Source organism: Centroberyx affinis, unplaced genomic scaffold (genome assembly GCF_046629955.1).
Source record: "Centroberyx affinis isolate AG114_WGS23_722 - 3 ecotype Tasmania unplaced genomic scaffold, CSIRO-AGI_Caff_v1 ptg000091l_1, whole genome shotgun sequence".
Lineage (NCBI taxonomy): Eukaryota > Metazoa > Chordata > Actinopteri > Beryciformes > Berycidae > Centroberyx > Centroberyx affinis.
This window is the reverse complement of record NW_027278797.1, coordinates 63,842-81,529: the sequence shown is the minus strand read 5'-3', so window position 1 is coordinate 81,529 and position 17,688 is coordinate 63,842. Positions and strand designations below refer to the sequence as shown.

Genomic DNA, 17,688 nt, shown 5'->3' with positions numbered 1-17,688 from the left:
CCAAAACGACAGACAGACAGAAACATGCAAAGACCTGCTCTTGATTATTGAACAGACTCTTCTAATGACAGGAGATGGAGGATGACCCTGTGGATGGATAGATCTCCACTTCTTTCCCCTCCTCTTTCAGGAGGGGATTGAGACATTTCAGTATGTCTGTCAGCAGTATCCTTCCCTCCCTCCATCTCTCCCCCTTCCCTCTCATCACTACCTCCGTCTCCAAGGCCAGTCTACTCACCCCACACCCCCCCCACACCCCCACCGCCTGGCCGACCATCCTGTATCGAGGGTTTCCAGTCACTAGACAGTTCTTCTCTTCTGACAAGACGCAGGTTAATTTCACATAGACAGATTCTTTATAGCAAGGCATGAAACTTGCTTTTCTGTTTTCGCCAGCTAGCTGAATTCTTTAGCTGTCAAAGACATTTGTAGAATGAAATAGAAAAAAACTCAATCTAGTAACCTGCTACTTGACCACTTACTTTGATTTTCATGTTGTCAATCATTTCAGTCAGAATAGGTGTCAAGTTATCAAAATTGTGGATATCTCATTTTGGGACAAAACTCTTCAAATTATCAAAATAATTTTCCAGAATTTTCTAGAGTTCCCAAGAACGTCTTCCTGGGTCTGTACTGCTTTCGAAAACATTGTAAGAAACTAGCATGTCGGGCTTGTGTGTGTGTGTGTGTGTGTGTGTGTGTGTGTGTGTGTGTGTGTGTGTGTGCGCGCGTGTGCGTGTAATTACTTTTTGGCCTGCTCATCAGCATATTTGAAGGGGTAGTTGGCCAGCGTGGCTTTGTAGCCGGTGTTCTTCACCATATTGTTCCATGTGACCAGTCTCTGGCCAATGGCTGTTCCCCGCGGCTCGAAACCCTTGTGGGAAGAAAGAGGGACAATAAGAGAAAACAAGTTATTTTGATGTTTGTGGAGGGAAGTAACTGTTGATAGAAAGTTTTGGTCCAAGTGCTGCAAGTTGACTATCTTAGTCTTAATACACTAGCTATCCAATTTGAAAGTTTACTGTGTTGCTGTTTAATGTGTTTACTCGTGAATAATAGAATAAATTGCACTGTACCAATACAAAAGACTACAGTGCACTATAAAGTCCACTTTATTGGCTTTATTGGCCCACTTTCAAAGCATGCTGGGAAGTCGTCATTACTCTTACCACATAAACAGTACCACACCTACTCAGTATTACAAAGGAAAACCAAATGGAACTGACATTGTTCTTTACAACTAGTAGACCCAGAGAAACTCAGAATAATAAAACTTTTCAGTTTCTAAAGTTTTGAATATGCATTTGATCAGTAGAACGGGTGCAAAATATGACAAGCTCTTGACTGAAACTGTTTGGTTCTCCTGGCTCATTCCACAGAGCAAAAAAACACCCTCAGTGTTTCTGATCTGGGAAGAGGAAAGGTTGGCAACTGGATGCTTTATGTTATGGGAGGGATAATGACATCGAACCATTAAGATGACTGTACTCACCAGTAACGGGTCAGAGAAATCAGGCAGGTCAGGCACCAGGACGCCCACCAGGGCGCACACCACAATGAGCACCGTGCACACGCCCAGCACCACCACCGGCCAATCAGCTATCAGCTCGGCATAGCTAGGGACAAGGAAGGGTCCGTTAGGTTAGTGAACATGTCAATTACAAAACAAAACCTGTATTAACATCTTAATCAAAGTTTCTGAGATTGAGAATAATGATCTAGTATCACAAGTATGGCTTAATCACCCTATCAACTTCAATTATAAAGCAAGTTTGATCCCAGTTGAATGCTTCAATCTTAAGATAGTTAATGAATATTGATGACTAAAACTGTAAAGTGTGACACCAGACAAATACCCATGATAAATTGGTCAGTACTGAACATAGACAAAGTAAAACTATAAATGCAAGATACTCATGAGAACATTTATGCTTATCTATTGCCTGACTTTACTAAACCACTGCGAACCATCTGGATTTTGCAGATTCCCTCTCACTTAGCAAGTGAGGAGTAGCCAATGAGAGCCAGATGGCACATGAGATTATCATTCGGTCAATTAGGTATTTCAAAGAGATGAGAAAAAGGGAAATCAATTTAGGATCAATTTATCCAAAATGATCACAATGTAAGGTGGGAAGGAAATGTGAAATATAAGATATAATGTATAATGCATGTTTTCTTTACATGAGGCTTTTGCATGATAAGCAGTAGCTGGCTCAGGTTTTGTTGTGTACTGTGAGAGTCTCCATCTCTACGCAACACTCACCACACTGGTGATGTTACCACCCAAACCTCTCTAAAAGCCAAGCAAACCCTTAATCCTCCTCAAACTGGCCCCTGGATGAGGCTGAGAGAGCAGAGGTTACTGCAGAGCCATGAGTAACAGAGAGACGAGAGGATTCAAAGTGCTGGTTAACAGAGGCCAGGTACTGAGAGAGACTCTGGACTGCCATCGATAACTGATGACTCACTACTGAGGAATGACAGCTCCGCAGGAGAAGTGATGGATGGATGAGAGAGAAACAGAGAGAGAGGAGGAGGAGGAGGAGGAGGACAGAGCTTTTGCAATCCAGAACATCAACAGACGAAAAACCTTTTTGGCAGGTCTTACCTTTTGGGGAATCGAAAGGGCCTTGCAGGGCTGAAAAACAAAAAGAGGGAGATAAATCAGGTTTACATTTGGAAGTCAAAGCAACAGCCAATCGAAAACAGATTTGCCCTGACATTTGAGCGAGGGTGAACATGTTTTCTTCATGAGACGATTTCTTTTCTTTTTTCCAACGGCAGCGCACACCTTGTGTGCGGGACGACTGGCTGCATTGAAACTGACATGGCTGTCAGAACCACTTTCCAGTTTACTTATCAAATTTCTCTTTGCCCCTTTCCAAATCCCTTTCAGGTGAGTCAGGCGAGCTTTCTTGTGTGTTTCCAATATACATGTGCCACACACCGACAGACACCCTAAGACATACACATCAAACAAACATTCAGGTTAGAGCTTGACACAGACCTAACGTGACTGACTGAACAGATTTCTGACTGAACTGAAACCAAACCTGAGCGGGAAGTAGCTTTCAGTGAGCGTAAACCTCACTAAAGCCCAAAATGTTGCTAATAACAATCTGGTCAGGTTTGGGAATAAATACATTTGAATACACACCGGGACAGACAGACTCCCCTCACACACAGATTAGTATTTTTTGGATTATGCCTGCATGTGCATACACACACACACGGATGCACATACATTAGCAAGGCTCTCTTCTCTGCATCATAACCTAAAATCAGGCCTCCGTATATTGGGGGATCACACACACACACACACACACACACACACACACACAGCCATATGAAGCCTTCAGCTGCTCAGGATCTATCTGGACTTCTCATCAGAGCCTCCTGGGAGCAGTGGGGGATCGTCCGGAATGCCGGGAGCGGCAAACGCCCCGGGTAAAGGGGAAGAGGAGGACGAGGAGGAAGCAGGAGAATCAGATATGGCCACCTGATCACAGCGGGGCCGCAGGAGATAAGTGATATAAACTAAAGGGGTGAGGGGGAGGCGGGAACTAGCGTTTGTGCCGAGGAAAAGGAGGGAGGAGAAAGAGCCAGAGGTGAGATCCTGTGATGTCCTAATATCATCTGCAGAGACCTTGTAGCTCCAAAAAGTCAACTTGGCAGACACTAAAGCAATCGTTCAATATCCATTTACAATTTTACAATGATAATGTGAGAGTTCATCGATCTCCATAGGGAAATTTTCTTTACTTGCCCCCAACATGAGGCTTGAAGTCATGACAGACTTTGGCGGAGCTAGAGATATGTGGTTTTTGCATTGATGGGGTGAAGGGGAGACGGGGTAGAGAGTGAGAGAGGCTCAGGACTGTGACGTCTTCACATGCCATTAGTAGTCAGATAGACGACTCCCCCGCAGACGGTGGGCAGAGGGAGCAGACAGGACCAGGCACTCCTTAGATTAGATAGGGGAACAGTCCTTTTCAGACAAACCCCTGCCAACGGAGGCATCTGTGAAGATGAACGGTCTGTTTTAATAGCACTACCTAAAAGCCGGAAGGATTTCAGATACATTTCTTAGTGCATCACTGATCATATCCACATCAGCATTCCTAATTCACTGCATCCATATTCACTGCAGATCATTTTCACTGCACAGAAGGCTGACTTAAATTACCCCCCAAACGTCAACAAGGAAATCCAAACCCCAAAACAGGAAGTGAGCTCAGAGGTCGCCCTCTGCCGCAGCCAATCAGGTCATAAGCACACAGGACACTTGTGTCGTGATTGGAGCAATATGGCCAAAGGGACCAAAGAGGTTGCTGCCGTATTTTTACCGCTTTTCCTTCAAAGGAGAATCCACGGAATGTTATAATTAGTGGTTACCATGGTAACTGCGAAGCCCAAATGAACTGGAGCTATTGGCAGGAATTTTACTCCACGGGGGTAAGTTGTGGGAAGGCAGTAAATCCCTTTTAAGGTTTCACTGGACATGTTAATATGACGGCCAGATGTCAAGTGGCACAGGTTGAGAACGCAGTCTCCCAATACGAGTATCCACAGACACACAGAGGGGATAATTTTAGCTAGCGACTACGAATGAGCGCTCTTTGATTCAAGAGATACATGTAAACATAAAGATGAAAGTCAGCCTCCATCTACAACTACACAGCAGCTCTTGAAAGTGTTATTTGATGATGTTACAGATGTCATCAAGTAACTTTCTGTATTCTAAAATTGCTCATGCTCTCAACTATTCAAGATTATAGTAATAACTGAGTTCTTTTTTTATAGTAGATTTCCCATTAACATACAAAGTGACCTTTTACCTGGTTCAAACCAACAAAGCCTAATGAAAACCACATTGGCTCTGCCTTTCTTTAAATTAGTACGATTAGCCGGGAGGAACATTCTGTATTGGTAATGTATTGCTTTTTGCTCTGCTCCTCTCGTCTCTTGGGTTTCCATGTATGGGCCTTGAACTGCGGACTTCAGGACAGAGATATGGCCCAAAATGGAGGAGCCGAGTTATTGGAAATAGTTGGAATGGATTCATAAAAGAACTCTCAGGCCTATCTATTTGTCTGCTAAAGGTCTGTTTTGAATTTTGGCCTGGAACGTTCCAATCTGAATACATTTCAGCCAGTTGGGAAGATGCATAGGTTACCTGAGGCGGTCGTTTTTGGCCTTATTTACTAGACAACGATCAGAAACATTCAGGTATTATTTCGCAAAGGCTTTTACATCAAGTTAACTAAAATAATTTCTCCTGTTCTTGTAAAACTCAGGTGTCATTATCAAGGCGACTTTAGATGATGAATTCAAAAATTTGCCAAAACAACATCAACTTTTGTCCCTGAGCTTCTTATTCTGGGCTCAATCTGTCAATACCAGAAGTTAAATGAAAGACACAGAAACATGTAAACCCCAAAAAACCCAAAAAACAAAACAAGGGCACATCCACACACATGCAAAGTAAAAGAAAAAAATTAAAGGACAGCATGAGCACAAGAACGCAAGAACACACCGCACACATATGCAAGCACACAAACAAAAAAAACCCCATCTCTCTCTCTCTCTCTCACACACAAACATAAATGAAGAGAGGAAAGGAAAAGGGAGAGAAGGAGGGGTGTGTGGGGGTTTGGGGGTTAGCTAGAGAGAGAGAGGTAGCGTTGACTGATGATCACAGAGGCTCTAAATTCAGCAGGATGACAACCCGCCGCGTCGGGTTTCCTCCCTGGCTCTCTGATCGGTTCCACTCCGGACGGCTCGAAAGCAAACTTACAATGCCATGTCTCTCTCTCTCTCTCTCCCTGACCCTCTATCCCTCTCTCCCAATCTTCCCTCCCCTTCCTCTCCACCTCTCGTTCTCTCTCCCTGGACTCTTCCCTCTCTCTTATTTTCACTCCCTCTCTCTCTCTCTCTCTCTCTCTCTCTCTGGGCCCTGGGTAACCTTTCAGTGTTATTCTATTTACCAGAGGGAGAGTGTTTCTGGATCACTGGGCTAATTAATAAGGTAAACACAGACCGCCAGCCGCTCACTCAGCACTGCGCTGACAGAGGACAGAGAGGGAGAAGCAGAGCTGGGACCAAGTGTGTGTGGGGAGAAGCTATGTGTGTGTGTGTGTGTTTGTATGCATATCAGTGAGAGGTGACGTGTGTGTGTCTGTGTTAGTGTGTGGATGGGGAAGAAATGATGTGAGTGTGTATGTGTAAACACATGTATATCATTTGTGTGTATATGCATCTGTATGCATGAATGCAGTGCAAAATAATGTCCATCAGAAGTAATTTAGTTTAATTACCAGTTTTAAAAATCTTATTTTTCTTTAAACAAGTGAAACATTCTGCCAAATTTGAGGTGATAACATTTGTTTCCAATGAAGTTTCTATTGTTTTAGGTATTTTCTAGAAACAAGGGTGATTTTGAAGGCAGATCAATCCACATGTATCAAGAAAATGACACTTCTTTCATTAAAGGAGCTGATTTTGCAACAGAAACAAGTGAAACCATCTCATCTCATTTGGCAGATTTTTCACTTTTTTAATAGAAATAAGATGTTAAAGCTTATACTAGGTTAGATGACTTACTGAGATGGATATTTTTTGCAGTGTGTTTACCCGCAGGTGAGTAAATGTGCGCATGCTTGCGTGTGTGTTTTTTTTTTTGTGTGTATGGTGTGTAGGGGGGCTGAGGGTGAGGGGTCAGAGCCAAGGGGGTAAACTGCCAACAGACGGGCGGCCAGATATTTCAGGAACAAGGCCTTCAAGTCGGAGCAGGAGCAATTAGTGTCAACCGTCAGCCTGCCTGGCCCGGCTCGCCCTGATTAGTGCCTCGCTGGAACGCTGCACACAATTAGAGGCTCGACCTAGCCATGAAATAGGCTGGGGCCACGAGCGCCCCCCTCCAAATTACATCATGAGACTAGTTAGGGAGAGAAACACTCCACTGACAGCCCAATAAGTAGGCCTGTGTGTGTATATTTATACACGGCCGATTAAGGCTAAAGCAGAATACTGAGAGCGACATTAACAATCCACCAAATGAGCCTATGTATGTATTAGGATGACATTTGTAAGATGGTAAATCCACATATTAAAATGTACCAGTCTAAATAGGCCCAAAGGGCTCAGGGAGTAAAATTACATCAGTGTTAATGGTTTCAGGAATAGCAACAGTTCAATAAATAAGCCTGATGTTTGACTGTTTTCACTGGCCTATATTTATATGTAGACAATAAAATCTAAATAGGGCCAAGGCTCCAGTAGCTGCAATTCAAAACACATCAGCATCATAAGTAACATGTGGCAAGTGAGTGAGTGAGTGAGTCTAACAAATAGACCTGAATATGAATTAGGAGTAAATTAGGCTTGTGTTTCTGTAAACAGATAATAAAATCTAGTAGTCTAAATACTATGGTAGCTATAAGTCAATACATAAGCATAACACTCAACAGAACAGGAACAGTCCTAAGATGTGCTTTAAAGCTGTAAAACTGTTTGCGCATTCAAATGTTACCAAAGTTTTTCCGACCAAGCTTTTCCAGACCACTCTAACCTCAAGAACGTGACAGAGGAAATAAAGAGAACACTTTGTTACTCAATTAGCAGAAGGAGAAATGTTTAAAGACAGAGGAAATAAAGAGAACACTTTGTTACTCAATTAGCAGAAGGAGAAATGTTTAAAGATAATTTCCTCAGAGGCAAACAAATCTAAAGGCTAAATGTTGCATCCGAAAGAACAGATCAGTGTTGGTGACTGATGTGCCGAGGCGTTTTAGGCTTAGAGGCAGCGCAGAGTGATTTACAGGGCATCATGTTTCTAACAAGCATCTAATAAACACTGGAATGGGCCAGTGCTGTTTAAACACAAGGTTTAAATGAAGGTCAACTGGGGACACTCTCCTGTCATTATCGCATGGTTGAGAGAGAGAGCGAGAGAGAGAGAGCGAGAGAGAGAGAGAGAGCGAGAGCGAGAGAGAGAGAGAGAGAGATTGACTCCTGTCAAGGCTGTGAGAGAGGAGAGTCAGGGAGAAAGATGGATGGAGGAAATAAAGAGGGGGCACATGAAGAAGAAAGGGAAGAACATGAAACACAGAAAGAGAGAGATGGAGAGATGGAAAGTGGTAGAAACACAGGGAGGAAGACAAAAAAGAGAATATGGATGGGGCACATGAGAGAGTCACACAGAAACAGATAGAGAGAGGGAGAGAAGCAGAGAGAAATCAGATAAAATAGAAAGACCAGGGACATTGAGAGAGAGAGAGAAAGAGAAAGAGAGACAGAGAGAGAGAGAGAGACATTTTTGACTTTCAGGTGTGTGTGGATGTTAGACGTTACATGCCTCTACATCAAAGAGGTAATGATATGGATGCTTTCATATTAAAATGCAGGACCTAGTTGTGGGAATCAGAGCAGAAAACGAGCCACTTTGACTTATTTTACCAGCTAACTAGAACAGAACAGGATCTCCACATGCTGGTGAAGAAGGCAAACCTACTAGTCACACCAAAGCCAGCATTTACCAGCATTTGTCTGCTGGCTGGTCCTAATTTCCCACCCTGGTATAAATTAGGGACGCATAATGTTGAGAAAAAACTCATAGTGATTTGTTTTCTGAAATGTGATTGTGATATAAACTGCTTTGCACATCACAGGTTTTTCTACATCATACCTCATCATACCCTTTTTAGCACTTGAGGACATGAAAATAAATGTTGGGGCGAGATGGGATTTGCTCCATATAAAGAAGATTTTCTCCAACATGTAACTTGTTTTGGAGGCTGGGGATCCCACACAGCACCTGAATACCTTGTTAAGGAAGCTGTCTGAAGCACCTTTCCCTCCAACAAAAACATTGGAGCCTCTTGCAATTTGGGAATTGCAGCAGACAATATTTCACTAATGATATTTTCTTCGATACATTTTGCAGCCCCAGTGGAAATGTATGGAAATGTGTGTGTGTGCGTGTGTGTGTGTGTGTGTGTGTGTGTGTGTGTGTGTGTGTGCATGGGGGGTTTTGGATGGCTACATCCACTGCTGAGCATGGCCTTCACTGGCCACACCTGCCATCCCCCTGCATTCTTGGAGGTGAAATACGGGCGTGCGCAAATTCCAGGCGCACAGGCCGGATTTCAGCACTGTAGCCAATAGTTACAAGCTGTCGGTCAGTGAGATGTCTTTATTATGGCTGCTCCTGTCCTTTTTATGGCTTCAGCTCACAGACCCAGAGCCATGGGTAGACAAGGGCTAGGAGCCGCTGGCCCACGACCCTCCTGGAAGGTCGGAGTTCATGCCGAACCACCCCTGACATCACTGAAATCTTTATCAGCTGGGCACAGACACGACAGATGAAATGTTTCTTGAGCTATGGTTGTGGGGACCAAAAATGTGTTGCAGGCCCAAAATGGTTTGTGGTGGTTTCCCACACAACAAGATCATCAGTTTTGCATGTGCCTGTGTCTCAGGGCCAGAGTAAACTGACTCAATTTGGATCCTATGCTGTAAAGGTTCAAGGGTCCTTGCTGTAACCACAAGTGTGATTAGGACAACATTTAAAAAATAAAATCAAACTAACAAATAAATACCTGGCAGGGAATGCAAACAGGATTCTCGATTCCAAATAAATGGGATGTGCCTGGCCAGAAATCCTGAAACCTGAAATCCTTCTTAGCCTGCCAACCTCCCTCCACTCGACTGAGTGCAACTGTACACAAGCCAGCTTGAAATATGTATGTGTGAAGCCAGTGAGAATAGCAGGCTTCCCTAACAGACCTCCAGAGGTGGAACCAATGGTTTTCAGCTGCTGCTTCACCCTCCAACCGCCTCCTGAGAGCTTGGCATTATTTTAGCGTTCAAAGTGCCAAGCACTATAAGTGAATTCCCCCCCAAACTATTAGCAAAATAGTGCCGAGTTTCAAACAAGTTTTAAATAGTCACTTAGCAAAAATATTAGGCACAACCAGCACCTGTTTAGCACTGCTAGCTAAAAAAGAGGTGCTGCAGCCACAACGGCCTGCTTAGCAACGGCCATGGAGCAGGACTGTTGAGCAAACATGGCCACAGTTATAGAAAACCGCAATGGCCAAACTGTGCTAATCAATGCCTCTGAGACCGACAGTGAACTGTATGGTATCCTGCTTGCCCAGACCTCTCTTCCACATCCTTTCACTCCAATTTGGTGCCAAACATGCTAGGAGAAATATTTGGCTCAGCCCAACCCAGAATCCCATCTCCCAAAAACAACATCATTCATCTTAAATCATGAAGAGCACCCAGGAAGTTTCTCCTTAACAGTGAAGATCCCCATTCAACGATAAGCTATGGCACCTTATTAAAACATGATGAGTCAGTCATCATTTAACAAAACGGGTTTATGTGAAGCCAAGTGCTTAGCCATGCATTAAAAGAGAAGGCTGCATGTCTAGGCAAAAGCAACCTCTTTCACTCACTTGTTTGTGTGTGTGAATGTTAGCTACTGTAGTATACATTTATCCAGGCTGTTAGTTGATGTGTAACTAACAAATCTTTAAAAAGCCCTAAACATCAGTTTGATTTTAAGAGGTGAATATAAATAAAAGAATATAAGTATGTATTTGTGTATGCATGTATAAGCCATAAAAGCCAAACTTAAGCCTATCCACCATTTTCTTTACACATGATCTAGTTGTAAACCAGACACTGCCTGCAGCTTCATTCTGAGTCCACTTTGATCTAGTTATACATTTTTAGACAAGGCAGAGATGGAGAGGGCAGATATCCAGGTGTCTTTTGTGGAGAGATCTATTTTCACTCCTCACCATTTCCTAATTCCGATACAACCTCCTTAAACAACGCCATCAATCCATTTTCATCTCTGCTTCTGTTGTCGTCTATTTGTGTCTGAGTCGAGGCCATCTGAGGACATGGTAGCTGCAGGGTCTCTGTTTTCTCTCTTTTGTTCTTTTTTGTTTAATTTACTCTCCCTCCATCTCTTCTTTATGTCTTTCAAATATTGCTCTTGCTCTCAAACTGTACTTCTCAATCACATGTTCTGCCATTTTGTTCATGTTTCTCTCTCGCTCTCTCTCCCTACCTTCGCTCCAACTCCTCAACCACTCCTGCCCATTGCTCCCTCTCTTCCTCTCTAACCTAACCTCCCCACCCTCTCTCTCTCTCTCTCTCTGTCAGGGCCATCCAAGGCCACAGCACCTCCGGGTGCACCCTCTCTCCCCTTTGTTTCCATCCTCTCCATCACTCGCTACCCACTTTCAACCTCTTTGCCTGGGAGATTTTGTTTTTGGAGCAGTGCTGCGACATCTCAAGTTTGTCTAGTGATACAAAGATGCCTGGTATGGCTGTGGGTTGTTCCAGCCTCGTTTACCAACAGCGATATTTGAACTAAGATCAACTACAACACATGGAAGATGATATTAGAAGGTATCACCATCAAGATGATTTTGGGAAACCTGGCCCCAGTTGAGGCCCCGAGGCCAGGAGCCTTCTTCTGTAGCCTTAATGATGATGGCTACGTCAAAACCTGTCCTCCCTACACCCTCACAGAGATTTTGTGTGTGTGTGTGTGTGTGTGTGTGTCTGTGGGAGGAAGGGAGAGTGCTGGGGGTGGGGGCCGCTGCCTGGAAAATTCCAAGAGCAAGTTCACAAAGTGCAGGGGAGGAAATAGGAGCAAAGAAAAACGTGATTCATAAGAAACTGGTTGTTTATCTCAAACAGGGGTGTTGCTCGGTTCTGTTCATTTCAAACAAACATAAATATGAATGTGATATGGCATGAGAAATAAAATCTATTGCATACATGCCGCATGTATGTTCCATTAACACAGAACATCAATAACTTAAATTCACTGAAAACTAAATGTTAAGTTCTACAAACATATAAATATAGAAAATCATATGCTATGACAAATATAAATCTACTGCATATACTACAGACACGTTCTATCCAAACGTTAAGTGGACCACTGTTGATTTAAAACAACTTTAAACTAAATACTAAGTGCTAAAATACTGTTAACTGTTTAAACTCTGGCTGAACTTAATTTTCCATTAAAGCAATATTTCACTTTGGGAGAACATTTTAATTTTGATAAATGCTCATACCTCTACAAGTGTTTATGAGCACTCAACCACCAATATTGGTTGTTCTAGGCACCCACAGTCTCCACCACTCAGTTTTATTTTTAGAACCTCATCAAATAATCCAACACAGGAACAAATGTACACTAACATGTGCACAAAAGAGGCAAAGTAGACCCATGCACTATTATTTCATTCTGTGTCCAGGATCCTTTTTCAAAGAAGTAATTTTCTAAGTGTTATTATTGATATTGAGAGGGAAAAATGAATGCTGGTGAAGACACACAATGTGTGTCCTGAAAGTTATTTTGGTAATAAACTAATCTGATAACTATTTTATTGATTACATTCCTAATCTAATGCTTACTTGCTTAGTTTTTAAATGACCAGTTGGAGTTAGAGAATGGGTTTTGTGAATTCAGTTTAACTTTCAGCCAGTCGACTAATCATTGCAGCCTTACTGTCACTGTCGAGGAAGTACAACCAGTCAGAAAACTGGCTAGTCTAACAACTAACCAAACAGAAAATAATTTGACTAATTAGATATTTAAATACAAAGAGACATTAGTATTTATAAGGTGATGTGTGAACTTTATTTGTCCGGAAAGCTAAATTTAGCACACCCCAATTACATCAAAGAAACTGAGCCAAACATAAATAATTTTTTTTGCCCCAGTCTGGACACATGTAGTAGTTTATCCCCTTCAAAGTGCTACAATAATCCTAACCAGCCAGCTAGCCGACCAGCAGCAGCAAGCCATCTTTATCCAGCTGAGGCCTGGCTAGCTGCTCAGCCAGCTTATGTGAAGTTATGACAACGCCGCGCTTACATCAAGCTTTGATCCTGCTTTATGGGATAGCATGGGCCTTTGATCTGGGATGGCTATCTTTATGGGCTTTGCTTCATACTTGAGAACTACACTGTAAGAACAGGGAGCGAAGCGTTGACAGAAAGAAAGAAAGAAAGAAAGAAAGAAAGAAAGAAAGAAAGAAACTAACAAATGAAAGAAAGACAGAAAGAACGAAAAAAACGAATGAAAGAAAGACAGAAAGAAAAAGTAAGAAAGAAGGAAAGAAAGAGTATAAGAGCATAAAGAGTCAAAGAGAAAGAAAGCAGGGAAGGAGAGAAATAGAGAAAAAATAGAGAGAACAGCAGGAGAGCAGTCAGGTCAAGAGAGAAAGAAAGAAAGAAAGAAAGAAAGAAAGAAAGAAAGAAAGAAAGAAAGAAAGAAAGAAAGAAAGAAAGAAAGAAAGAAAGAAAGAAAGAAAGAAAGAAGCACAAAAGGGTGCATCTGCTTCACCTCCTCTCACCCCGTGCCTCTCTCCCTCAGCTTTCTGCTTAGCTGTCTTGCCCCTGGGCCTCAGCGCTGCCTCAGCCAACACACTTCAGTCTCAGCAGGCCAAACAGCTTAGGACTCACAGGACTATCATGCTCAAGTACAGTTAGCTGCCTCACCTGACATCACATTACCCCCCCACACCCCGACTCCCTCAGGGCAACACACCGCCTTTTCACCATCAAGCCACAGTGAAAAATAACAAAAAAGAAGCCGGTAAACCTGTCGGAATGATGCAGCCGCTCTCTCTATGCAAATCAGTAACAAATATGTCACCATGTTTTAACATGTAATTGCAGCAGGCCCCCCTTGGGCTAATCAGTATAATTTTGAGAATGCTGTAACTCAGTGGTGACATACATAATTCCCCAAAGTTTCATCAAAATCTGATCAGTAGTGTCTGAGATGTTTTGAATTTGAAAATGGCGGAACACAGTGGTGAGATGCATCATTCTGCAAAGTTTTGACAAACTCCGATCAGTGGTATCTGGGATAATATTGCATGAGAGACAGGGATGGATGGAACAAAATGAATGAATAAACAGACGGAGATCAATCCAAAGTCCACAAGAACCAGTGAGCCCCTCTCACTGATTTACAAGCGACCAAAAGTTTTACAAAAAAAACAAAACAACAACAACAATAATAGCTGGTTATCAGGCAAAGTGGAAAGTTGAAAAGTCACATTTACCTGCCACAGTCAAAATATACCAGCATTTTGCTGGTGGCTGGTTCATCTATATCTCAAAATACCTTTGGAACACACACACAAATGCATGTATATATGTACACACACGCACACACACACACACTACAACAGGTCAAAGAAAACTCACATTCTCCAGCATTTTCCATCATGCAAGTTTCAACACCTAGGTGCCTTCCCCTCACCTCTTACTCCTCCTCAACTCTACATAGTCTGCTAAGGGAGAACAACCACAAACACACATCTCTACTCCTTCCCTTAAAACGCACTCACACAAGCATGCACTACGATCGCTAAAATGATTTTTTTTTTTTATTGAAAATGTCTGCACGCGTCACATACCATCCAGGCTCACCTCATACGGTAGCTCCTGGTGTTCTTCTAGAGTACAGAAACGATCTAACATGCAGGATGTCCTCAGTAAACCTCCTCCGTCCATCACAGAGCCTTCACACAAGCCCCAAGAGCCGCAGAGTATACACATCCATATATATACACACACACACCCTCTTTTAACATGCACTCTTCTCATTCTAGTTGAGCGTTTAACAACATGTGACTCGGAACATTAACTCAGATTTTCTCAGTGTAAGAAAAAAAAAAAAAAAAAAGCTAGAATCAACAGAAAAAAAGGAAGCTTACAAGCTTTTAAAAAGACCCAGATTGCTAGTTTCTCTCCCTGCAAATTAACTGCCAGTGTAAAGGGGCCCGCGGGGTCCCATATCATCCACCTTTTTACAACTGGCAGAGGTGTCTCTTCTAGAAGTACCTCACATCCCCCTCTCCACCTTCCCATATCTTTCTCCTCTATCTGCTCGTATTTTTACCAACAAAAAAAAGAAAATCTCCTCAGCTATTATATCTCTAATTTCTTTTCCTTGCACTTCTCTCTCCTGTGATCACTCAATAGTTAAATAAATATTGTTAGGGCTCTATGGTTCAGACCCTTACACTCTTTACTATTGGTTAGCCTAACTGTCATGGTGATGATCTAGGAATTTAAGCTTTTTCAGTCCAATACTCAACTATCAAGTGACTATAATGTCTTATTAAAAAGTGTCATAATTGTGTGAAAAGTAGTCTATAGATATTCAATGTCTGGGCTAGGGATAATCTTTGGGTTGGGGTTAATGTTAGAAGGTTATGGTTGGATTTAGGTTTAAAAATGGGACAATGGTTAGGGTTTGGGTTAGGGTGAGGCTGAGGTCAGGTTTAGGGTTACGTAGTCTGTGGAGATGCACCAAATAGGCAGGTAACACTTTGTTAGGCAAGTATCAACATTGGACTATCCAAATAAAGTGTTACCGCTTATTCTACAGCTGCGCTCACTGTAAGTTGTCTGGATACGAGCGTCAGCTAAAGACCTCAAATGTAAATGTAAATGTATTTCTAAGTGTCAAAGCAGGTGATGAATGATCCCCCGAGGGAAGAAAGGCTCTTTTTGGCCTGTTTCTGTTGGTCCTGTGTAGAGGTATGCATGAGGTGAAAACACTGTTCAACATAGCAACCTTTCACTGCCTGAGGGGTTCAAAATAGATGTGTGTGTGTGTGTGTGTGTGTGTGTGTGTGTGTGTGTGTGTGTGTGTGTGTGTGTGTGTGTGTGTGTGTGTGTGTGTGTGTGTACTGTATATATAAGAGATAGTGAGATTAGGAGGAAACGCTATACCTGCTTCACACTTGTAGTTTTGCCCTCAACCCAGACATTTAAAGAATACAGACCTGTGTGTGTGTGTGTGTGTGTGTGTGTGTGTGTGTGTGTGTGTGTGTGTGTGTGTGTGTATCTGTCATGACAAGGTTCTGGCTGTATCTGTGTAGAGGGTGAAATCATTATCTTGCACACTCAGCCTTTTGCAGTCACACTATCTGCAGTTCTATCATAAGGGTTCAACTTTAATCCTTTCAGTTGTTTTTAACATGAGGCGAAGGGACTACAGGTGCATGACACCCCAAATGGTTTGCTGAATATTTCAGATAAGATAGAAATGTATCAGATTTCTCTGAAATTTGTTACATATCATCATAGATGCGATATGAATTGAGACCTGTGGATGCAGCAAAATGTTTGAAAACTCCTTTTTCTTGGACTAGTGACCCGGAAAATACATAGGTTGATCCACAGACTGACCCGTAATCAAGATGAGGGTTCAGAGCTCAATCAACCTCTGCTCCAGCTTGATATAGGCTAAAAGCTCAGTGCATAACCATGTCACTCCATGTCTGGAAAGTAATGTCCTCCACTATATCTAACAGACTGTAAACACATCTGTTTTTGATGACACTATAATGTGACAGACCATAGCACATTCCTGTGTACAGGGCTTGATATGAATTGCTTCCAAAACAGGATGAACCAAAGCAGCACACTGTAACATTACCGGGCCATGTGTGTGAAAGGGGTATGGAGATGCTAATGATTAAGATGCACTCTCAACATGCTGCAATGTGAAAGAATATCTCATTTTTGAAGCCGCCTGAAACAGCTTTCCCTAAAAGAAATAAATTGCCACCTGTTGAAATTTGGAAATTGCGATTTGAATATTTTTCCAATTAAATGTGCAGACCTCCCAGGATCTGCGGTTGATAATTGCCAGCTCCTTAACACTGGCCTGTTTACACAAATGTTGATCCATGTGCATCCCTAATAAAAACCTAAACCTAATAAAATAAAAGTAACTTATTAAACTAGTAAACTAGCCAATTTCTCTACAGTGGGGGTTCCAAGTAAAGCTTTTCAAGGTGTTGACCAACTCCACATGTTCATGACCGGGAACAGAAACCACTGTTCATTCATGTGAAACTAAAACAAAGCAGACAATTATCTCTTGTGTAAAATAAATAAATGAATAAATAAATAAATAAAGAATCCAGAAATGTTGTCCTGAGGAGCATTCCAGCAACACAGATGAGCAACCACCAGTAGGCTTTATTTGGTCCACAAGTGGAAACCAGACGATTGAGAAACCAAGGAAGATACCCGCCCAAAGGCCTTGCAAACAGTTGTTATTCTTGATAATGTGCAAAGCCTTGTCAAGCTGACACCCTGAAATCCAGAGCACAAAGATCATTTTCAGACTATCCCTTGCCGGTCGAGGCTTGCAGCTGTCTGACAGACAGAGAGAGAGGCGAAGAGAGAGGGAGAGAGAGAGGGAGAGAGAGAGAGAGAGAGAGACTAAGAAAGAAAGACAGAAAGACAAAAAGAAAAAGAAAGAAATGCAGTAAGCAAAAAGCAAGAAAGCAAGAAAGAAAGAAAGAAAGAAAGAAAAAAGACATATCTGAGGTATGATATTTTGGCATGAAGCACAAAGTCGTTTTTTCCAACACTGTGCAGACACATATGGTCCACAACAAATTTCCAGCCTGTCCAACTGATAAAAGGTTGTTAAATTACACAATGAACTGCTCAGTACTGTGATTTGTCATGTTTTCATACAGTTTTTCCCATGTACTATGGCAACCAAACCACCTGCCTCACAAAAAAAAGACAAGACAAGACAAAATTCAAATAAAAGCCGACCTTTCTTGAGAAAACGTCACAGAGAGAGAGCGAGAGACAGGA

The 17,688-nt window shown here is 42.3% G+C and overlaps 1 protein-coding gene across 1 annotated transcript in view; it reads right to left on the bottom strand.

The window, feature by feature from the left end:
* The window catches only part of LOC139646584 (protein dispatched homolog 1-like), a 39,326-nt gene that overhangs the window by 9,661 nt on the left and 11,977 nt on the right, over positions 1–17,688 (bottom strand). Inside the window, exons 3-5 of the mRNA XM_071522490.1 lie at positions 2,612–2,641; positions 1,493–1,616; positions 747–874 (exon numbers count right to left, since the gene is read on the bottom strand). Coding sequence (XP_071378591.1) covers positions 747–874; positions 1,493–1,616; positions 2,612–2,641 — 282 coding nt within the window. The remainder of the gene's footprint in view (positions 1–746; positions 875–1,492; positions 1,617–2,611; positions 2,642–17,688) is intronic.